Source organism: Onychomys torridus, chromosome 14 (assembly GCF_903995425.1).
Source record: "Onychomys torridus chromosome 14, mOncTor1.1, whole genome shotgun sequence".
NCBI lineage: Eukaryota > Metazoa > Chordata > Mammalia > Rodentia > Cricetidae > Onychomys > Onychomys torridus.
In genome coordinates, this window is record NC_050456.1 from 14,004,265 (window position 1) to 14,028,963 (window position 24,699).

Below are 24,699 nucleotides of genomic sequence, written 5' to 3' on the forward strand. Positions count from 1 at the left end.
CCATGGAGTAAGAAGTAAAGAAATGTGTACAGAAACAGAAGAAGATAAAAGTCCAGAGGCAAAGGTAGACAGAATAATTTAAGTTAAGGAAAGCTGGCTGGAAACAAACCAAGCTAAGGCTGGGCATTTATAAGAAAGGATAAGACTCCATGTGTGTGGTTTATTTGGGAGCTTGGACAGTGGGCCCCCAAAAGAGTTAAAGAGCCAAAAAAGTTAAAAAAAACAAACAACCAAAAAACAACTGGGGGGAGCCTGTATGTGAAAGCTAGGAATTAAACCCAGGTCCTATGGTAGAAAAACTCAAGTGTTCTTAATCACTGAGCCATCTCTCCAGCCCCACACTTGTGGGTTTTGTTTTTTGCAGTGGGTACAATTGTGGAATACCAATAGCAAAAACAAAATATCCCCTTCAAATAGGATTTTCCAATTGTATACTTGATCATTGTTTTGTTAATTTTTATTCTGTATTTCTGTCTCTCCAGAAAGTTCTCTGTGGTATTCTTTTTCTTCGGTATTAGCAATTGAACAGACAACATTATACATGTCTTACCCTAAAGCTCTATGAGGTAAGTCTAAAATAAAACAAGCTGTCCAGGAAAAGATGTGTTGGTTACAGTGATGAAAATGGTTTTTGGAAAAAATAAATCTCTCTGTGTAGACATTAACAGAATTAAAGGCCATTCATGAGTGTACAAACACCATTTTTAATTTAACTCTGACAAAGAACTTGTTAGATTGGTGTCACTTCCTCTTCTGAGACAGATCAACATACAGAAAAGAAGACCTGTGTCCATGAGGGGACCTTGTGAGTTTCAGTCTCCATTGAATGGATGGCGAATAAGTGTCAGATCTCAACTCAGATACCAGCTCTGATCCTTAATAGTGGTGGAATTTGCAGTGCATTTTTTATAGGTAATTTTTTTTCATTTGTACCAAGAGTGAAGATAACTAAAGCTTGCTATTTTTCTAAGGACTACAAAAACAGTCACTAGAGGAGCTCTGACATGGAGTCCTCTTGATTTAAGGGATAAGAAGAGACATTTTGTGGTTCTGTAATAACAGTGTCTTACTTGTGAAATTTGTCCTCTCTTGCTCTGTGTTTATTCCTAGATAACAAGAAACAACAGGGAAGCCTTAAAACAAGTTAATTCATCTGTGAAGTATGGGGGAGGGTAAGGATAGGCAGAGGGAGGAATGGAGGGGGTGATGCACATTCCCAAGTGTACTGGATTTCAATTAGGAGCAACACTACACATGAATTTCTTGAGAAATAAGCAATTCATATTAATAGGCTTGGTCAGAACATGTGTAGATTTTGATGTTCACACTCCATAAAGCCTTTATATAATTAAAGGAAGGTATTTAATAATGGAAGCAATCTAACAATTATATCAAATGTTAACACACATTCATTTGAAGAACCATCTTAATAAATTGGGGTTTGGGAATATACCAATCACATATTTTTTTCCCATAAAAACATGTATGTGTTCTGGAGTAACTGCAGAAACCAGGAAAGTAAAAAGGGACTGTGAGAGAGAGGAGAGAGGAGCAATGGGGAGCAGAATAGCAGGATACATGTGATTTAAAGGGAAAATGGAAAAACTGGGGGATTACTTAGAGTAGACAAAGGCGATTAATATAGAAAAAGTCATTAGGAATCATATTATCTATCCACCTAGCATTACCTATAACACATAAGTCAGTATATACACATAACCACACAGTTTAAATGGCATTCCCCCATCTAGAGCGACAATGTTCCCTTGAAGAGTCATAGACTATTTAACAAAACTCTCAACATTTAGGCATGAGAATTACCTTTGAGCTATTGTTCAAAGTTCCCCAAGAGACTCCGCAAAACATACATTATTGCTGCTGTCCTTGCTTGCTACTCAGAGGTTGAAGATAAGTCCCTATTGCTGAAGACATCATGTATTTCCAGGACCTGGAGGATCTGAGTTGGATCTGACCTGAAAGACTCCTCCCTGAGGACTAGCTTTTATAGTGCCAGAAGGCTTCCTGCAAATGCACGCTCCAAGGGAGGGAAGATGGGAAGCAGCCAATAGTCCCACCCAGCTGTGATGCCCATGAATTATAGCAATGACCAATATGGCCTGATAACCCTAACAGTGCAGTAGCAGCATGCAACCTTGGTGATGATGAGCAACAGCTGTCTAACTGGATTTAAGGTCTAATCCACAAGAGGGAAAACACGCCTAGTGCTGTAAACCTAGCCAACTAGCTAGAGCCAGTTAGGTCACAGATCTTGAAGAAGAATCTTCTACTGCCATTATCCTAAGCCAGCATAATTCTTAACCACACTATAAATACTTATCCTTACCTTATACCCACAAGTAAGTACAGTTCTCACCCCTCATCAAAGAAACATCCCCTTACAACAGATAGAAGCCCACAACTGATCAAAATGGAGCAAACAAGAGATTGTCTGGTGCCCAGCTCCACAACTGAAACATCTGCAACACAACTCCTACACTGGAACTCATCATAGCTGAAGAGGGGCTGGAAAGATTGTAAGAAGGAGAGGAGAAGGAAGTTTGCTATGAGATTGTCTCTCCTAGAAATGTCAGAGAAGCTACCCTCATGAAATCTCACCAGCATGGCCACCTAAACAAGACCTGAACAAAAATGGCACCCGTAGACATGCTAACATGACAGAGGGAAATCTCTTGGGGCCTCAACCTAGACCAAGAACTAGAGTCAACTAAGGAATGCTGAGAGTGGGAGAAATGGACTTCCCCATGGAAGAGCACACAGATTGGTTATCCGGGACTAAGCAGTAAGCCCTGAAATCAGACACATATGAGTACTTTTATAGGGACTGAGCAGGTTGTATTTATATATTTAGGAACATATATATTTGTTGTATGTTTGAAAAGTAACTAAAGACATAGAGGCAATGAATCTGAGAGAGTCAGTGGGGTCTGCACAGGAAGGGTTGGCTGGGGAGGGAGGATAGGGAAAACAATGTAATTATATTAATTTGAAAAGTATTTGTAAAAAAATTAAAAAGAAATCATGCATGAACATGTGTGTGGTATATGTGAATGATGTATATATGTTGCATGTGCAGGTCTGTGAACATATGTGCACACATGAGGAGGCCAGGTGTCCTACTCTATTGCTATCTGCCATATTCCTTTGAAGCAGAGTCTCTCACTGAAACTAGAGCTGGGTTGGCAGCTGGGAAGTCCTGGTGATCCTATCTCTACTCTTTCCACCACTGGTGTAGGTAGCGATATGTAGCTGTACCTGACTTTTTTTTTTTTTTTTTTTTTTGAGACAGGATTTCTCGGTGTAGCTTTGCTCCTTTACTGGAACTCACTTTGTAGACCAGGCTGGCCTTGAACTCACAGAGATTTTCCTGCCTCTGCCTCCCTACTGCTGGGATTAAAGGCGTGCACCACCAACGCCCAGCTGCACCTGACTTTTTACTTGGGTGCTGGAGACTTGAATCTAGGTCCTCATGCTCGAAGAGCAGGCATTCTTACCCACTGAGCCATCTCCAGCTCCTCTACCCCTTAACATCATTTGTTGTCTTACTTTACACTGTCTATGCCTGTGGCATTCACAAGGTGACATTTTCTATTCCCACACTTTACTAAAGGCTGACCTTGCTTTGTTTGAGAAGAAAGTATAATACAAAGTCACATTGTGATTCAATCTTTCCATTCTGTCCACCCCAGGGGAAGAGAGTAGAGTCATTTGGCCTTCCTTTCTAGCATACCAATCAGTAGGGGCAGACAAAGGGCAGCCTCGGATGAAGGAGACATCAGAGGCATCTGTGTTTCTGGCATCCTAACGGTGCTCAGAAGTCTGGGCTTTATACCATCATCTGAAGGGCTAAGTGCAGAAGGGCAATGTGTCTGAAATACCTTTTGCTGCTGATCAAATATATGGCCCTTCAAAACAGGCTGTTTCATGGAGAAACAATCTGCCACACTATGAATTCTGAATATAGTTAACATAGAAATAAAAGTGTCTGGATTAACTGCTGGAATAAAAGAAAACTTATTTCCCTTTGTCCCTGTTTGTCAACTACTAGCCATCCTTTAAAGTGCAGCATGGCCATGAGCTTGCTGATGCACAGTTGTCTTTTGAAGTCTGATGTCTACCAGAAAGGTTGATTAAGGGGGTGAAAGTGCCCACGTTGTGGGTGTACATACATGGATAGCTCAGTGTCTGACACACAGATAGTACTGAGGAATCACCCATGGAATCGATGAGAGAGAAGATGTGTATGCAGTAGTTGGAAGAGCCACTGGAGGACAGCACAACAAGAAGCAGAAGATTAGGAAGTATTTCAATGGGTCAGGGCCTTTGGACTTAGTGTTCAAGAAAAATTCTAAGATAGATTTCAGTGCATGCTTGCCTTGAGAATAAATCCTTTTATTCAATAAATAATTTATATCACTTACTGAGAAAGAAACTAGCATTGCAGCACACTGACTTTGTGGTTTCAACACAGAAGTTGTCAACACCTGGAGAGTTGTCTGTAGTTCATAGGACATACTTCATCTGAAAATCTACAATCCAAAATGACCTCCAAATAGAAAACTTTCTGGACACAGACATTACATATGAAATATTTCCATCTTGAGTTTGTGATGGGCTGTAGTGAAAAACAAGTTCACAGTTGCGTAGGAATTACAAGGGAAAATACTCACCCAGCCTATTCATTTGTGATAAACTTTGCTTCATGTACAGAGTTATTGAGATTATTATAGAGATTTAGCTTCAGGCTATGTGCATAAACTGTATAAGAAGCATACATGAATTTTGTGTTCAGACTTGAGTCTCCTCTCAAAAGATATCTTATTATGTTATGCAAATACTTAAAAATACAAGAATGAAGCCTAAAATACCAGGTATCCAAAAAGGTTGGCAGCAATCACTATAAAAAGTGAAGTTATAAACACAAGGTGGGAGCCATTGGAAAATGTTCATATTTTACTAAGAGTAATGAAGTAAATAAAATGACAAAACCAGACTTGGGACCTTGAATTAATATGAGATAAAATATTCACTGCCTAAATAAATGCTCTATTTGGAGCTGAGTTTCTTTATAATGAAAGTCTCTCCTCAGGAGCTTAAGATTCAAGCATACATATGATATCATGAGTACAATGTCCCATTGTTATCTCTGTGTGAAATAAATACAGAAGTATATCCAACTCACATGAACTTGATACTTCACCTTCAGGGATCCCTATCATGAGGCCATGCCACATTTCAGCAGCTAATCCTGGCCCCCACTCCTGTCATCAATCTGCATGGGTTGCTAGGTAGTATGAAGAACCAGAAAACTAAATGGATGGATTTAATTTTGAAGAGACGAATCCTTAATGAATGAGAGGTTGGTATATAAAGGCTAGGAATGAGATTGGGAATGCTATCCTAGCTCACTGATTCTTCAACTATCTAGAGACAAGAAGACAGACACAAAAGTACCAGCCATAAAAGACATGAAGAGATGCCACGATGTCCCCTTCACATCCCTCAGAGAATGCTGCTTTGCTTCCGTTTTTTGAAGGTCTTCCTTCAAGTAGCCGTGTAGACTTTATTCATATCATTAGCAGACCAGGAACTAGCATGAGGAGGCCTAAATGTCTGTTTTCCTTTGGAGCTAAGGAAATATCATTTTGGAGGAGAGGATTTTGAATATGTCAAAGAAACAATTTCATTTCTTTATAACTGACCTTCCCCATGAGGAAAAGAAGAGTACAATCACACATGACCTGCACAGCTTGTAGGGGTAGGATGCCATGGGGTTGTTGATACTTAAGTGATAACCTTACATTGGACTGGTATTAAAGAAAGTGTTAGGGGAATAGCCATACTCTCTTAGGCATTTATAAGGTCATTTAAAACCACTGTGTCTCCGTTTTCCCAAGGACAGTACTGGAGCAGACTCAGAGTCTCTGAGAGGCAATGTATGCATAGTCACAACAGAACCATCTTTCCTATGCCTTCATCTGTCTAATCCACTGAAATTCTGATGCGTCCTCTGATGAGTGATGTCCTTCTGTATGCTGTGAATGTGTTGCTCTGATTGGGTGATAAATGACATGCTGATTGGCCAGTAGCCAGGCAGGAAGTATAGGTGGGATAAGCAGACAACTAGAATTCTGAGAGGAGGAGGGCTAAGTCAGGAGTTGCCCGCCAGACACAGAGGAAGCAAGATGTGAAGGCAGAACTGAGAAAAGGTACTAAAGCCACATGGCTAAACATAGATAAGAATTATGGGTTAATTTAAGTGTAAGAGCTAGTCAGTAATAAGCCTGAGCAAATGGCCAAGATGTTATAAATAATATTAAGCTTCTGTGTGTTCATTTGGGTCTGAGCAGCAGCAGGATTGCAGGCCCGGGTGTGACCAGGAAAACTTCACCTACACCGCCCACTAAAATAACAAATAATACAAAGTGAGATGATTTTAAAGGTCCTTGATGAATTTATAGCTCTTAGGACAAAAAAGTAGATAATTATTTTAATTATATATCCAAGAAGTGGCAAGGGCAACATTTAAAACTATCCACAATCTCTAGTCCATCCCTCCTATCCAGGCCCCTTTGGAAAACCAAGAATGTTCTGGCTAAAAAGTTTCCAACACTTCCTGCAGAACACCAAGGAGCACCAGTCACACTGAAACCATGCAGCATTTTTTAAGTAAGATGCTGTTAGGGCTGTGAAAGCCATTGCTGGGCTCTTATCTCTACTCCTGACAAGCGACATGACCTTTCTCTTGCTAGTTAATAACCCTGATTCTGTTTCCTTCTCTGTAGAGATAATAAATTGTATTTCCAAAGGCTGCATTCATGCCAAGTAAGATAACATATGTAAAGAGATTGCTGGAGGGCAGCATACCAACAACAATAATAATTTTCTAAAATAAAAATCACAAAACTGAAATAGTTCGAAGTAAAATGAACATTTGCATCTATGACTTGTGACTTGAATATAAGGTGAAAAGAAAAGATTTTGTGAAATTAGGCAGAGTTTAATCTGCTGAAGATTCATAAAAGTAAAAGGGTCAAACTAGAGTCATCCAAGAAGCACCATTTTTAAGTTTCAGAATTATGTAACTGGAAGAAAGGAAGACTAATAAGAGTACTAATTCATTAGGCTGTGTTGGCACAACTGTCATCAAAGATATACAACTGTTTGAGTAAGACAGATTGCATTCATTAGGGACATATATGCTGCCAGCAAATTACAACATGCTCAATACAAACTTTCTGGTTCTCCTACGGAGCAGCCAATATTTAACCAAGTAAATTATTTAGTTCCTTAGTCAAGAAGTAATTAGACAATAAACTAAGCCTTAGGAATTATGGATTCTCAGAATGATAGAACTGAAATCCTCTAGTCTATTATCAGGTGTTATTCCTGGGAAAACAAATACAAGAAAACCTAAAGAAATAAAAGAAATACCTAGAGTCACAGGTGGCTAAATTGGTGTCAGCTCCCATTAGCTTATTCTTTTTCTGACTACAGGAAAGCAATTTAGTTTTATCCAATCTACATATCAACTGCTTAGCATTAGAAATATGGGTTTCCATCTCAGTGCTGTATCTTTGGGGTTCACAAGGTAATAGAAGGTAATAGAAGATAAGGCCAATGACCAATAGACATAGATGGGTATGACTTGTGGGGCATGGGAGTATACTCAAGGTGAACAAAGAACATATGAAAGATGCAGGTCTCCCGTGACATTGGGTCTCCTTCTGGACTCTCCGTTTTCAGTGTGGGATACAGAGAAGTGCAATGCTCAGGGAGAATCTGCTCAAAGAGCCACAGGAGAACTAGCTATGCAAGCGAATGAACACACCAACTTCAATGAAGAAATGCTTTACAGCAGGAACCAATCTGATGTTAGGCCACATGTGATGAAGGATGAGTAAAAGCTTGGTTTCCTGGACAACTTTCTACTCACTGAAAACATCCGCAAGTGGTCCTAAAACAATATACTTTGTCCATTTACCAAATTGGTTAAGGGTGGGCTTTCAATGCAGGGTTAATTTGAAGTTTCCAAATGGCAGAGGCATAGCAGGGGACAATATTCCATTATATTTTCCAATGAGGTCAGTGTTTGATACTTCCTTTCTACACTTATCTTTCAGCTTCAGGCAGTAGGAAGTAACCACTTTAAAGAAAATATATGCCATTCATCATCCCACATATGAAGTAGACAGTGTATTCTCAATACAACATCTCATTGGTTGGCTTGTGGGTGGTGGCATAGTTGGGACACTTAAAAAATATTTTTTTTTTTAGATCAGTTAGAAAATATCTCCCCAACTCAGAGTGATTAAAAGGCTTTCATTTGCGGCAGCTTGGGTTTCCTAAAAGGCCTTGCTACTGGAAAGGCAGATGTGCACAACCTTAAGTGTTTCAGGGCCGATGCTTGCCCCTTAAGCCTGGCTTACAATACTAATTCACCTCTGTATGTTGTACCTGAATGAACAAGAAAGGTCTGAATATGAAATGCCCTTTACAGGCTTATGTGATGGAACACCAGTTGGTGGCATTGTTTTTGGAGGTTGCAGAACCTTTCGGGAAAGGGGGTTACATTTAGGGGATGTACAAATTTGTAGGCTACAGGCTATCTCCACTTCCTAAAAAGTTACACTTAAGCACCCTCTGCCACAGACCCAGACATTCTAGTCACCATGACTGTGAATGCAGTTCCCACCACGAATGGACTGTATTCCTCTGAACTGTGAGCCAAAATAGATCCTCCCTCCCTTCAGCTGTTTCAGGCAGGCATCCTATCACAGTGATTCTATAAAAAGTAATACAAGAAAGGACAGCAAGGACAGTATCAGGAGGAATATGAAAACATATTGGAAGAAAAATAGGAGGAAGGAGCCCAGAAGAGTGTTCGGCACTAGAATTACAGCAAAGGCAGCAAAGAGATCAAAGTAAAAAGCTTTTCTAATAAGGACACACACTTGTTCTCACAGTACAAACCATTTTAGTTAATCTGACCATTTTTTTCCTAACAAGACCAGCTCTCGTAGAAGGGTGAAAGCATGCCTTTGTCTCTAGCTGTGGCATACAACAGACACTGTAATGTCAATAAATCTGAGCATTTTGAACCTTTTGTTTGTTTTGAATTACGTTGCCCAACACCCAACTTCTTATACGAAATGAATGTCGGGAAATAGGATGGCTGAAATAGTCTAAGTGCCCACTTACCTCCCATAATTTTAGATTGGCAGTTAATAAACTCTGGCTTCCTGTCTGTGAGGTACCTCTGGCAGGTATGGTGGAGGATCTGGAAGAAGGTGCACTTTTCTGAGGCCGTGCTAGCAACCCACTGGTCAAAGGCATTTTCAAACAACAAATCAAATTCTGCAGAATCCTGGAAAAGACAGTGAAGTAACTGCTGATCGCAATCTACACCAACTTCTGCTTTGAGCTCTGGCCTGTCAAAAGAGGCACAAAAGCTAAAACGCAAACTCTCCCCCGCCCCCCCCCCCCAAAAAAGGACCATAAATTTCATCTTTACCATAACCCAAATTCATGGAGAGTCTGTCAAACAAATAAGCAAATGTGTTCTGTATTTAGAGATGTCCCTAGCAAGCTAGTTCTGCAGTGCTCCAGACTCACACCAGAACACTGACTGGGGAGTATCTGCCCAATTACTAGAAAAAAAGCATTCCTTTAAGTTTTCCACATTGTTATTTGTTAATTTCTTTATGCACAGGTTGGAAAGGAATTCCCCTTGTTCCTCCAGTACTCCATTGATGTACATTGTGGACAGTGTAGGCTGTGCACAAAAAGGGAATAGGTCCTCTGAATAGATGTTTATAAGGTAATACATTTCTATTGGAATCCTACTTCCTTCTTTTAAACCACCATTCATTTCATGGCATTAGGAGGCAAATGAAATTTTGACAAGCCTGGGGTTTTCATATCGGCAGCTAGTGACATGATCCTTTGAGCTCTGCCCTGTATTGATAAACATTGTTGGAGACAGCAGTTTTCCACGTTCCATCTCTTGGGTTTCCCTATCAGACACAGAAGATTTATAATCTCCCGTAAGACAGGAGCAGAGACTGGGAAGTTTTGATCACACAACTGAAATAGGGGAATAGCCTTGTAAGAATGACTCTTACTACCATCACCACCGCTGTGCTCAAGCAGTCATCCTGTGAAGAGAATTCCTTTGCTCAGCATTGGAAAATTCACTCACCCGATTAGGATCGATACCATTAACCTGGCGGAGCTGCTCAAGCATCCACTGAGATCTTCGGACGAATGATGTGGAGCCCTCAAATTGTTTGACCTTCGTGATAGATGCCTGTGTGGGTTTCTTGTTTGTCACTGTAAAACAAACAAACAAACAAACAAAGACCACTCCAATTACTGGGCAGTCAAATTGGCAGATTTCCTCATTCAGTGTTATTTTTATATGACATCAAATGTGCATATGCATGGAGAAAATATGGACCCTCTCTTTAGTGAGAAGTGAATGCAAGAGAAAAAGAAGTTATAACCTCCTCCCCCCATCAAAGTAGTTTATTTTGTAATTGTTGCTTCAATTATGTCTTCATTCAGTTGAATGGAAAATATCTTAACTGAATTACTCCAAGTAATTTAATGGAGGCTGCAAGTGCACAATTTCAGCTCTCAGGGAACGAAGTATGCAGGGCAGGCAGACATCAGGTAGGGCTCATTAGGGAGGCTGAATTTGAAGTGAGGGAAAGGTTACCAATTCCTTGGGGTAGTTACCAGGCTTACTTCCAGTTTTATAGTTCATTGTAAATACTGAAGCTTCAATGATAGTGATAGACTTGACTTTATAGCATGACCCAGTTTGTATCTAGTTTACATCTGATTAAGACTATCTGGCTAGCATTCTGGGCACAGCTCCAGCGCGAATTCCTTTAGTCCCTAAACCTAAGGACCAGGACTCTACTTCTACCTTAAGTAGGTTTTAATCTTTCGTGTGGCACACAGATGGGCAGCATCACCTCTCAGGCAAAGTTAGTACAGGTACTGGTAAATAGGCATCTCAAACATTTCTGAATTTGCTTACTTTGTTAATTTAAGGCTCAAGGAGGGTGGAAGAGGTAATTACAGATCCTGACAAGGCTTTCCAATGAGCCACTGAGTCATGTCTTTGGAAGTCAATGAGAGTCAACGGCAAAATCATGAAGGAGCTACGGCAAGCATCAGAAACCACTGTGATCCAGTCACTGCCTTTAGGAAGATATGCATCTGGGGGAGTATTTTACACTAGTTTTTAATAACTATGCAGATACTTAGCAAATGGCAAAAGAGTTTCTGGAGATGAGGGGGAGAAAGTACTTGCTCTAATAGTTGCTGAGAAGAAGTCTCAACAGGACTGCAGAGATGGCTCAGCAGTTAAGAGCACTTGCTGCTCTTGCAGAGGACATGAGTTTGGTTCCTAGTACCCATGTTGGGAGTCTCACAATTACCTGTAACTTCAGCTCCATGTACACTTGCACACACATAAACATATCTTTAAACAAAGTCTCTATGGTTCACGTATTCCTGCAGCTCATTACTGAAGTAGGAGAGCCCAAGAGAGAAGCGAACGAGGTCACTCCGCCTTTAGCTGTGGTGAGTCTCCAGGTCCAGCATGGAATCTGTCTTTCTGGCCTCAGTACAATCTCCCTTTGCTCCTAACCTGAATTTAGCAAATGTTTTTCGACATCAAACAATGCTTTGGCTTGTTTCTTATTAGTCAGTTATATTTGGATAAAATATTCTGAACATTTCACACCAGTTCCCTTTACTTCTGTGGTTATACCCCAATTACAGGATCACAAATGGCCTCTCTTAACAGCCTCTAGCCCTTTGGGTCATGACCCCTTTGGGAGGTCAAACAACCCTTTCATAGGAGTTGACTACGACCATTGGAAAACAGATATTTACATTATGATTCATAAAAGTAGCAAACTTACAGTTATGAAGTAGCAATGAAAATTTTATGGTTGGGGGGTCAACACAACATAAGGAACTTGTTTAAAGGATCACAGCTCAAGGAAAGTTGAGAACCACTGCTCTAGACTATTGCCACCATTGAAAATGACCATTTTTACACACACACACACACACACACACACACATGCACACTCACATGCACACATGCACAAACACACATGTTCATGTGTTAAGTTTCATACCTGGGACAAATGGCTGTGGTGCCTAATAGACATACCAAAGTGGACCTGATGCCAGATTCTCCCAGAATCCCTCAGTCCCTACCTGTTACAGGTATGGTTGGCATACTCTGAACTCTGCAGTCCAGGGGCTGGGCTGCCCTTTCCCCAGAGGCTCTTCACTATATAATCCAGATTCTTGCTACTTGTCCTTTTGTACCTTTGGCCTCTTGGATGCTGCATTTGTTCCTCCCTCCCTTCTTCCTTCCCCTCCCCTTCTCGCCACATGGCCCAGCAACAGCTTAGTCATGTCCACTCCAGAATCTCCGAGATGCCCCTGTTATCTACAGTTAACTTTCTCCTCTACCATACCTAGGGGCAGTAATGTCCTTTCCTTTCCCTTTTATTACTTTTCTTTATTCAACACACACCTCCAGTGACGAGAAAGAGACTTGAATGGGCTTCTCAGATAGTTGTGCTCCGTGCTTACACTTTTTTGTTAAAAGAAAGAATACACCTAGAATATATGCAGGCCCTAAAATGTGCTGAACATAATATTAAAGACTATTTTTCAATAACAGGAAACGTGTATTAGAAATGTGCATTAGACACACCCCTGAACACACAGAGGATTTCCTCCCCTGTTTATGTAAATCATATGGCATTTCAGCATCCTGGAAAACTCTAGACTTCCCTTATGACTTCAGTTAAAGTTGTTCTAAACATCTATTTTTACTCCTGGCCTGTTTGTTTCCCAGTATTTTATAGCATTATAAAAGATCCCACACAATGGAGGAACACTTATATTCTCAGCATGTTTAAGACACACATGTCAGGGAGGCGAATTACACTGAACATTTGTTTTGTCATTGAAATGAACTAACTGGTCAGCAACCCCACCAACAATGACCAAAGTCCTCACAAAACTCCTCAGCAGAGACCATGCTATAAAGTTAGTTACAGTCCCATCCACTCCTGCCTCGTTTCCATAATTAGTTTTTGCTCTTCCAGTTCTTGTCATCTGGCTAGTTTTCCTGGGCATGAAGCCCGGTTTGGTTTGATTTTTGTTTATTGTTATTATCTCCAACATCCTCGTTTTGAGTCTGAAGCAGGTGCCTTAAAATTATGTTATTATATACACATTATTATAGAATTAAACAAAATTTTCCTCTTACAAAATCAAAACACTTACATTACTCCAGACTTTCTGAATACAAAACTTGAAGAAAATGTGATCTAACTCCCTCCTGGTCTGGGGAGTTTGTAGCTGATTAAAAAAAAATAGAGCCTTCAAATTTCACCTACTGAAGACAGTAGTTTACCAGGAAGTTGGTAGAAAGCACCTCTTCAATGCAAATGAATTGCCCGAGTAAAAAATTTCACAGCCCTCAGATCCAGCCAATCAGAATTTCAGCATGGATGGGAGTATGGCTCCACCCCTAACAGCAGACTATTTAGTACTTGATTACTGCAGGTAGAGGGCTAGGGAAGAGTCACTTTTCTTCAGGGATGTGATCCCTAATAGGTCACCCATGCATTAGCAGTTGACTTTAAAACCATGTCCATATTGGAAACACTAATTGGACTCAGTGATAAGGAATGAGGATATGAGGTTGGGAGAAAGATGTGATTAGAAGGCTAGGAGGGATTGGAGTGGAGGTGTGTGTGTGTGTGTGTGTGTGTGTGTGTGTGTGTGTGTGTGTGTGTGATCGATCAAAATACATTGTATACATGCATGATATTCTCAAAGAATAAATAATATGTTCAAAAATAAATGTCACAGTGCTGTGTTCCTCACTGCTGACATAAGGTAGATTCCAATTAATTAATTTTAATAACTTTAAAGAACAAGAAAATACTGCAGTTTCTGTTGTGCATTCAATAACCATGAAAGACACTGAGCATCAGGATCACCCAGCAACAAATACAATGAGCTGTGTGCATGGGAGCCCCTGGGGACATGATCCTGACATACACATTTTAAATCTACCCAGTTAATTCTGAGGCTGATTTATTGCCAAGAACCACTCGACTTATACTTATCCATTTAACAAATATTTATGAAGCACTTATGTTTTGTGGGCAATTCCAGGGTTTTGTAAGGTAGGATACTGATTATGAACCTATGTGGCAGCTGGGGGCGGGGTAAGAATTCTGCAGCAGAGCAATGATTATATGGTGTGGGTGGGCGGGGTGGGGGTGATCCATGACATGTAAGCCCTCTGCAGGAAGGTATGGGAGCCGTAAAGCACAGACTGGAGAAAAGTTCAAGAGTTGAAACAAAGCGCCAGTGTCTCTGGCAGTATACACTCATCCCCAGCATGGATTCTCATGGATCCCCCACAATTTCTTCCTAATTGGCCTATGACCTATGACAGGCTAATTGTACACAGAGGAGGGAATTATGGTTATTTTTTTCTTCTGGAGTTGAGGACCAAACCCAGGGCCATGCACTTGCTCGGCAAGTGCTCTACCACTAAGCTAAATCCCCAAACCCGGGAATTATGTTTTTTTTTGTTTTTTTGTTTGTTTGTTTGTTTGCTTTTTTTAAATGAAGTGGTATCTCAAAGCATTTAGAATAAAATGCAAGCCCCTTAGCATGGCCTACAAAGCCTTAGATGACCTGCCTGTGGGTGCTAAGGACATCACATTTCACTTCCTTTTCTGTCCTCTAAGCTTGGGCTGTCGTTTGCTCCTGGCAAGGTCTGTCCTCCAGGCCTCCTGCACATGACATCCTGTTGGTAGATATGTCATTTCCTTGGTTTTCTCAGTGTTTCTTGCTCACTGTTCAAATGCCAGGCTATAGGTTAAGTTCACAGAAAGACAAATCCCTGGTTACTTTATCCAAGTAGGTTTCTCCTGGCCCATTTCTACACTGAACTATGTTTGTGTGAAAAATAGATTATTTCAAGCCTGGATACACTATTCAGTGTTTGCTGCTCTAAGATATTTGTGAAGAACCAAATCAGACAATCTCTCATGTACCGAGTCCCCAGACATGTGATATGGATAAATTTCCACATGAATCTAAGCTCCTACCTATCAGTGTGTGACACAGGCTTCCACACACTTTTAAAAATAGTATGCAGTTGTAGGCATCTTTTTGGTACAGTTTGATTTTTCTCTGTGACTTAGGCAAAAATTATGCTTTCCACTTTTTTTTTTTTTTTTTTATAGATGAGCAAACTGAAGCACAGAAAGAGCTGACTTGCCCAAGTCACACTTAATCACTGGAAAACCTACAACTTATGTGATGGACTTTGAGCCATCGCTTCTTCAACCGCAAACTTTTGCTACAATGTCAAATGTCACATTTTATTTGGCATGGGATGCACAGTAAGTAAGAATTAATTGAAGCCTTTTTTTCTAATGATACTTGTTATGATTTTTATAGTTTCCTGAATGATTTCCTCAATATTTCCCTTTAAGTAAACATTCATGCTACTCAAATAAGTTAATGAAAAACAAAATAAATTCAAGTCACAAACAGATGCAGAGCTTTGTTTTCATTAAGTAGAAAGCAATGTGGTAAATGTAATTAAAATGTATGCACTATTAATTTCAAGCTAGAGAGGGCTTAGCATCTGAGGCTCAGGCTTTGGTGAATGGATGATTAGCAATTAAGATAGGTGTTAAAGACCATCAAAATGAGGATGCATTCCTAGATAGGATAAAACATCTGGAAATGGTTCCTCTGGGGTCCATATATGCTACATATTGAGACTCATCCATTATGTTCTGGGGGTACCCAGGCTTAATGCTTCCTAATCCAATTCTTGGTGGCCACTGATTCCTGTATGGACATCAGAGAAAAGCCAAACCCTGTAGGAAATCAATCCCAGGTCATTCTGCTATTAGCTCTTAAGAAAAATAATGGCTTCATGATTTTTCTTTAATCTTAATGTAGAATTGGTTCTAGATCCTCGGCTGTAGCTTAACTACAGCCAAGAAGCAATGATCCAAAGTATTGTGTCCTGCTGTGGATATCGCTCTGTGTAAATAAAGTTCTGATTGGCCAGTGGCCAGGCAGGAAGTATAGGCAGGACAAGAGAGAAGAGAATTCTGGGAAGTAGAAGGCTGGGGAGAGACACTGCCAGCCGCTGCCATGAAAAGCAACATGTAAAGACACTGGTAAGCCACAAGCCATGTGGCAAAGTATAGACTAACAGAAATGGGTTAGTTTAAGATAGAAGAAGTAGATAACAAGAAGCCTGCCATGGCCATACAGTTTCTAAACAATGTAAGTTTCTGTGTGCTTTCTTGGTTGGGTCTGAGTGATTGTGGGACTGGCGGGTAAGAGAGATTTGTCCTGACTAGGCCAGGCAGGAAAACTCTAACAACAGTGTCCAGATTATCACTACCATTGTTACACAAGTTGTATTTTCTCTCCATCTCATGGACTAAAGCACCACAATGTGTTTCAGAAGATGGTCCATGAAACATTCTACAAAAATAAAATCAGACTAGAATCACAGGATGGAAATCCCAAGCTTTAACTATGTCCACCTAGAAAATACTCCACTTAATTAGAAAGCAATAAATAAGTTAGGTTTAGAGACACACATGTCTAATGCTAGCATTTGGAAGGCTGAGGCAGGAGGATTACTATGAGTTTGAGGGCAGCTTGGACTATGGAGTAAGTTCCCAGATATCATGGTCTGCATAGTAAAACCATGTACTGAAGAAGAGGAAGGAGGAGGAGGAGGATCATTACAGCATGATGCCAGGGCTAGCAAATGACATGAGAGTCACCATGCCTACATACCTTAAATACTTCTTATGTCACCATGCATTAGTCTTATGATCTTTCATGTAAGAGCAATTCATTATTAGTGGTATAGCTCAGCTCCCTGCTCTACTGGTCTAATAGTCAAACATTTGTTTTTTGAGACTCTTGGTGAGAAATATATAATTTAGATGTTTTTTAAAAAAGTGGTGCTTGCCTCGCGATGCCTTGTTGGCCGTTGCTGCCACTGGTTAATGGCAGTGGGTGACAGGAGGCGTGCTGCACAGAGAGCACTCCCTTCTTCAGCATTGTTACGTAGCTTGGCAGTAATCTCCATTTTTAAACTCCTAAAAAAGAAGCTTTTTCTTTTTTTAAGGAAATTATTTCTCTATTTAGGGAATTCATCTTGGACATGTTTATATACATGGAGTTTGTCAGCTGGCTCAGACATTTGTCCTAAATATCTGTTTTCAGAACTTGGTATCATTGGGGAAGGGGGTGGGCATGGCTCAGTGGCAAAGCTCTTATGTAGCATGTGCAAGGCCCTGGGTTTGACATCCAACACTATACTAGCCACAGAAAGGTTACCATTTATAAACATAGACTTACTGTGAAGGCCTTTCCATAGGTCTCTCTCAGCTTTTGCCATCATCACTGTAGCCAGGAAATATCCAGAGTAGATGAGTCACCACAATTTTGGTAACTACTTACTTTCTTGTGTTCCATGAAGTAAAGCAGGACTCTTCAGACTGTCCTAAGTAGCCTAGGTTACAGCTCTGGAATTGCACGGTTGTAACTACTACTCCAAAGCAGGCAGCTAGCACTGGAAAACCCTTGTGGCGATCCTGAATTTTCCTAAGTTCCTTTTCTATGGTATTGCTTTATTAATTAAATCAGACCTTTTACTTTGAAAAAAAAAGGTAGTGCTTGCATGGAATCTTACCAGTGTTGGTTTTTGGCTATGCCAGGGAGTGACTGACAAAGGAAAAAAATAGAGCAGCAACAACAAAAGAAACTTGCAATACAGGTTCAGGAAATCAAAGCAAACTTGAGGATGGCATCTGGTTACCAACACTGTAAGGGAGCAGGATAAAGAAATAGATATTTGGAAACTGGCTTCCTTCTGTCTCTATTATAACTCTGACATATGATCATTAGACATATACATGAGAAATACATTTCAGGTCTGAGGCTGAACAAATTTGTCAGATGAGGTTGATGAATGCTTATAAAACTGAAAAACAAACATTTCAGAGTAGGAAACCTTCATCTTCACTACAGTTAGTGGAATATGGGGCAGGCTGCTTTCTGTACAGGGTTTATTTCTTCTTATACCACATTTCAAGATGTGTTTACCTTAGGATCTCATATATGTTTGGAGTCCAGAGGGTTGTGACTCTGGGTTCTGAAATCAGACAATTTTCCCAAATTGCTAGATTTCTCTTTGGGGATTAGCCCTTTCTTCTTCCCATCTTAGAAACCAAGGGCTCTCTGTAAAGACTTCTGCAGGGCCTCAGTGGGCCCTAGAGTATCCTTACATTTGCAAGTTTTAGTAAGGAACTATGAGGATGGGTGGAGAACATTACTAGGCCATCCCTAGCCTTTAGTTTCAAGGGAAGAAGGTAGAGATTCTGTACACATGATTTTGGTCCCTATAGGAGCTAAATACAAAGGAAGAAGTTTTCTACCCAAGAGATTCCTTATTTGATATCACTATGTCGTAGTGTAGTGCTTGTAACTATATCATATTCTCATCTTTAAGCTGGAGGACAAAAATGGGGTTGGGAATGGTGATGATGACAGGGTGGTGGTGGTGGTGGTGGTGGTGGTGGTGGTGGTAGTGGTGATAGTGATAGTGGTGGTGGTGGTGGAAAAACCAGAAAGTTTCTCCAAAAGGATATGAAAAATGGAACCATTTATATGAAAAAAATGTTTTCTCTTATAAATAATTATGATAAATCATCTTGCATCAAGCGTTGTCTAGGAAAGACTAGAGCACTTATCTATACACAAATGGGGCAGGCACCCACTTTGCAGAACTTTGCTGGAGGCCCTACCTTGTTTTAGTGTTTTCAAATGACCAGTGAGGAGGTTGTATGTCTGTTGGAATGTGGTCTTCCAATGTCACAAGACCACAGGATATTTAAGCAATACTTTGAAAAACCTAGTCCCTTATGGACCACATTCATAATTTCACTTTGATTTTGTAATTATGAGGGTATACAACATGTCTATTTCGAGTAGATGATTGGATTCAGGTACAGCATCAGTGGTCTTAAATCTTTACATCTCAAGTCTGAAATGAAGCGTAGACCCTAAAGGCAGGAGTTTCCATTGTTCTCTCCAAACCAGGATAACGATGTGTGGTGGTTTAAGTAAGAATGGCCCCCATGGGCTCATATATTTCAATGCTCAGTCATCAGGGAGTAGTACTATTTGAGAAGGATTCAAATATTAGGAAGTATGGCTTTGTTAGAATAGGTATTGCCGGGCAGTGGTGGTGGTGCACACCTTTAATCCCAGCACTCGAGAGGCAGAGCCAGGTGGATCTCTGTGAGTTCGAGGCCAGCCTGGTTTACAGAGTGAGATCCAGGACAGGCACCAAAACTACACAGAGAAACCCTGTCTCGAAAAAAAAAAAAAACCAACCAAACAAGAATAGGTAAGGCTTTCTTCTAGGGCGACTTTAAGGTTTCAAAAGCCTAAATGTTAGACCCAGTGTCTCTCTCTCTCTCTCTCTTGGTCTGTGGATCATGATGTACTTGTCAGGTACTGCTCCATTGTCACATGTCCTGCTGTGCTCCCTGCCATGGTGAACATGGACTAAACCTTTGAAACTGTGAGCAAGTCCCCAGTTCAATGCTTTATTTCATACGAGTTCCCTTGTTCATGGTGTGTCTTCACAGTAATAGAACAGTGACTGAGATCTGATGTTTTCTATAACGTAAGTTTACACATAGTATAAACAAGGGAATTAGTGACTAGTTGAATGGCTCCCCAAGATAAGGAAGAACAGCTCTGTGCCTATGAGAACCCAGGAACAAACAAAAACTTATTTCAGATCAAACTGCTGGGGTTCAAAAATCAAGATACAGTTTTAAAAGACTTGAACATCTTATTGGAAAAGAGGATTATCCTGTGACATTGAGTACAAAGGAAGGGTAAGCATCAAGAACTCACAGAAGCAGCCTGAGAAATACAAGAGGAATTTGAGGGTTAGAACCACTTACGATAATTTTTCCTATGAACTTACCTAGCAGCATCCTTAGCAAGTAATTCTTTTGCTTCCACCTCCCTGAAAACGTGACACAAGTCTTGAGATCTGGCCCATTCACGCTGTGTTTGATGTTTTAACTTCCTTACCCAATCTGGCATAGACTAGGAGAACAATTCAATTTGCATGCGTTTGGGGTGACGTGAGATGGGACATGAAACAAATTATAAAACCAAAGTAATATTAGTTTTTACAGCTTTGATTTTATCTGGGAAATAGATGAAATCCCTGATTCATGGAATGAACTATGAGTCAAACCGCCCAGTAAGAAAAGTGAATGCTCAGAGGAAGAAGAATGATGGAGTCTGAAGGAGATTCAGCTCAGGGGGCTGTAACCCAAGACAAGGAACAGAAGGGGTTAACTACAGGCAGAGTCTCTTCTGTTCTTACTCCCTCATTTCCTCTGGAAAATAGTGTAAACATTGTTTTTCATCTATTCTTAGAAGAGATTTACAGTGGAGCATAGCACAGAAGAATCAAAGCAGCAGCTATCTGACCCAAGAATCAATTAAATTTCTCCACAAGAAACTGGAAGCCTGGATCACTGAATATGAGACAATGTCCTTTAATGTTACACTTTCCTTCAGCATTCACATTACATATTGGAAAATATAGGTGAAGCAATAACTGTCCTCAGGAAAATACCATATTTGGTAGAAGTTCAGCACCTATTATACCTTGGTGAGCTGAGAAAAGCAAGTTTCAGCCGAGAAAAGCTAAGAAAGACATCTTCCAAGAGAGAAAGGTGGAAGCATGTTATTCCCTTCCAGTTTTGCAAGAGGACAGATGCTCACCACTGTGTGATGTAGGCCTGGTTCTCAGTTCCCCCATGCAACTCCCTCTTCCATGCATCACTACTGGGGATAGTATTTCACAACACATATTTAGTATACATGAACCGTGGGAGGATGTGCTATGAGTGTGGGTTTTCTTATGTGACAAGACCATCAGCGGGAGGAAGCTAGAAAAGGAAGGAGGAAGAGGGAGAAAAGGAAGTGACTAAAACTTGAAGAGTCAGAATTAACACAATTTCCTGGTGGGATAGTTATCAAATTTTTAATATCACTAGGATTTTGGAAAAATGAAAGCTCTTATTACTTAGCAAACACAAGCTGTCAAATATAATTACAACTATCAGTCAAGCAAAGACAGCTATACCTGCTCTCCTCTTTGCCACCACTGACTGGATACAATTCTAATTATATATATTTTACATGAAGGCATACATCACTGATAGTTTAAAAAGTGAATGATGTCACTCAGAACCTGACACATTAACTCTTTACTGTTTTACACTGGAATATAAAAATCAAGCAAAACATTCTGGTTCAAACAAAGGCTCCACCACCTTAGTGAAAACCATCTGGGATTAAAGCTAGCTGAGTTTATCTTGGTTAATTCAAGTTAGTATGTACTACAGGTAAACAACAGTATACTATATGACCCATGAAATTCAGTCTTGTGACTATATACAAACAAGAGGAGTGTGTGTGTGTGTGTGTGTGTGTGTGTGTGTGTGTGTGTGTTCACGTGGACGCACATGAGCATATGCTCTGATTTATGAGGCTATTTTCTCCCTAAGACGAAAGTATCATAAAACAAATATTTTAATGTACCTAGCTAATTTATAGAACATTATACATTGGTCTTGCCTATCTTAAACATTCCCAGAAACCTTTATATTAAGTAATAGTTGGGCAAATTTATCTAAGGCAAAGGTTATTTTGATAAAAAATTTCAAATACCAAATGTAAATCATTGGCTATCTACTTAATGTGAAATTCAGATTGGAATTATGAGTATAATTTTGCATCATCATAAACTCACACAACTGTCAGTTGAAGTATGGAAATCAGATTATCTGTATGTATACCTATTGGCTCAGCTTCTCTGAGAAAACACTAAAGCAACAGCTGATAAGTCAACCAAAATTTTCTATTTTCAATAGTGTTGAAAAGAAAATTCTTAGTAATGTATTTGATTAAAGAAGTGAGCCGGGCGGTGGTGGCACATGCCTTTAATCCCAGCACTCGGAAGGCAGAGCCAGGCGGATCTCTGTGAGTTCGAGGCCAGCCTGGGCTACAAAGCGAGTTCTAGGAAAGGCGCAAAACTATACAGAGAAAGCCTGTCTCGAAAAAACAAACAAACAAAAAAAGAAGTGAAAGATTTGCACACTTAATTAAAGAATTAAGCAAATATAAAAATATCTCTCATTCAAGTAAGTGAATAAATCAGCATGGTTAAAGTGGCAAAAATTGGGGTTGGGGATTTAGCTCAGTGGTAGAGTGCTTGCCTAGCAAGCACAAGGCCCTGGGTTCAGTCCTCAGCTCCAGAAAAAAAAAAATGGCAAAAATCTCCAGAGTCACAGTGGCGACAGGCTGGAAAACTACATATTATTAGTAGGTCAATTCTCCTCAATTGATTTACACATTTATTGACACTTCACTAAAAATGTCATTGGGCATTTTGGTGGAAATTGAGTATAAAATTCATATGGAAATATAATGCTAGAGGAAAAGACAATGAGTGAAATGTCTAACATATTGTGATTATAAGACTTTTATAAAACAATGTGCTACAGTTAGAAAAAGACACACTAATCCAGGGAACAGAGGGGACAGCCCAAGGCAAAGATCTTGCACATATATGTACAAGTGGGTTTCAGCAAAAACATAATTATTAGAATAAACAATATCATAATAACTGGATTCAACAAAATGAAATCGTTTACTATCCACAAAGTCAGTCTGAATGATGGTATGTTCAATTCTGTAAACATCAACAGATATAAATTTATAAGGGAATACACAGGAGAGAAAATACTGGGCTACACGAACATGAAATGTAATGTACAATATGAAAGTAAAATCCATGAAAGAATAATAAAGGATTTCATAAAGACAAAATAAAATCTCTCAATATTGTTTAAGAGAACGAAAAGATAGTTTCCAGAGTAGATGACATTTGCCAAATATTTATCTGAAAGAACGTAGAGTATTTATTTAAAACTCTGGTAGTAGTTATTTTTTGTTACTACAATAAATTATGTGGCAAAAAAAAAACAACCCTTGGAAGAGTAAGAATTTATTTTGGTTTGTGGCTTCTGAGTGTTCTGTCCATCTTCCTCATGAGCATGGGCATAACTTTCTTATGTTAGGGTGATTTCAGATATTTTGTCATAGTGTCAAACATAGTATACATATATGTACAGTGTGTGCATAGACACATATCTATGCATTACATACATACATGTATATTCACATATATATATAGATGTATGTATATGCCATACATGTTCTATTTCTTTGGGTAATAATGATAAAATCCCGAGACATTTTTTGGCACAGAAATATATTTTTGAATATGACATTAGTGCCAATGCTATAGGTGTAAAAGAGTTTGATACCTCAAAGAAGACAAATTTCTTTTTCTGGGATGATAAAAACTATGAGGCAAGAAGTAATTGGAAGAGAATGGATGAAAGCAAGGGCAGGTCATTAAGAGCCTGGTAGAAGGCTTTGTAAACTGGAATCAAGGTGTAATTATTTCTTTTAATTGACTGTTGTAGTCATGAGTCATCGTAGAAATGTGCATGCAAACAGGGAAAACCCATGGAATATGTGTCCCCTTAGTCCAGGGAAGAAACAACAAAGGCAGTTTAGACCAGATGATAGAAGTAGAAACAGAGATATAGTAGATATTCTAATCTACATAGCTGTTGACACTCAATATAGAAATTTCTATCAATATGACTGAAATTATGATAATACAAAAATACCAGTCCTTAAGGTCAGTTACCAAACAACTATATCATTTTCATAGCCAGATGCCTAGGATAGAAGGCTAGTGTTTAGATATAGGTCATTGTGTGTGTATTTATATTTTTGTTTATATATATATATGTGTGTGTGTGTGTGTGTGTGTGTGTGTGTGTGTGTGTGTGTGTGTGTGTTTATCTGCCATATTATAAATGCCCCCAAAACATACTTTTTCAAAGTAATTGGTGGGGTGTGGACTCTGTCCTGACTCTAAAATGCAGAATGTTACATCATCTCCACACCATTAGAAATAGGCACAGAGCTGTAAGTACTGATCACTGTGGTTAGAATCACCTCACCCTCTACAGTCATCGATTATGTCTCTATTTTTTCTAACTTGGGAAATTTTAAATTCGGGCTCATTTAAGACAGACATGGCAGGGAGGCTAAACAGTCACACCGACAATCAGATTATTCTGCGTGGTAAAGGGCTGCCTCTCACACATGGAAAGTCAGGGCCTCCCCTCTGCATCTCTGTGACTTCTGCTGCAAATTCCAAGGTGGAACATATTGTTGTGCATGGCATTAGCATTTTGAAACAGACTAGGAGTCATTTCTGAAATAAATGAGGTCACATGCATTAAATGACTTTTTCCTAAGAAAAATCCCTGGGGTCTTTCCAAAGTACTATCTTGATGAGGATTTAGAACAAAAGAAATGAATGCTGAATGGATGTAAATATGCTCAGTTTTATATTTAATTCCCACATAAATTCAACATAATTGG

General features: G+C 39.6%; 1 protein-coding gene across 1 annotated transcript in view; it reads right to left on the bottom strand.

The window, feature by feature from the left end:
* Positions 1 to 24,699, bottom strand: part of Stxbp6 (syntaxin binding protein 6) — a 244,292-nt gene that overhangs the window by 36,167 nt on the left and 183,426 nt on the right. The window contains exons 3-4 of the mRNA XM_036206413.1: positions 10,220 to 10,350; positions 9,220 to 9,385 (exon numbers count right to left, since the gene is read on the bottom strand). Coding sequence (XP_036062306.1) covers positions 9,220 to 9,385; positions 10,220 to 10,350 — 297 coding nt within the window. The remainder of the gene's footprint in view (positions 1 to 9,219; positions 9,386 to 10,219; positions 10,351 to 24,699) is intronic.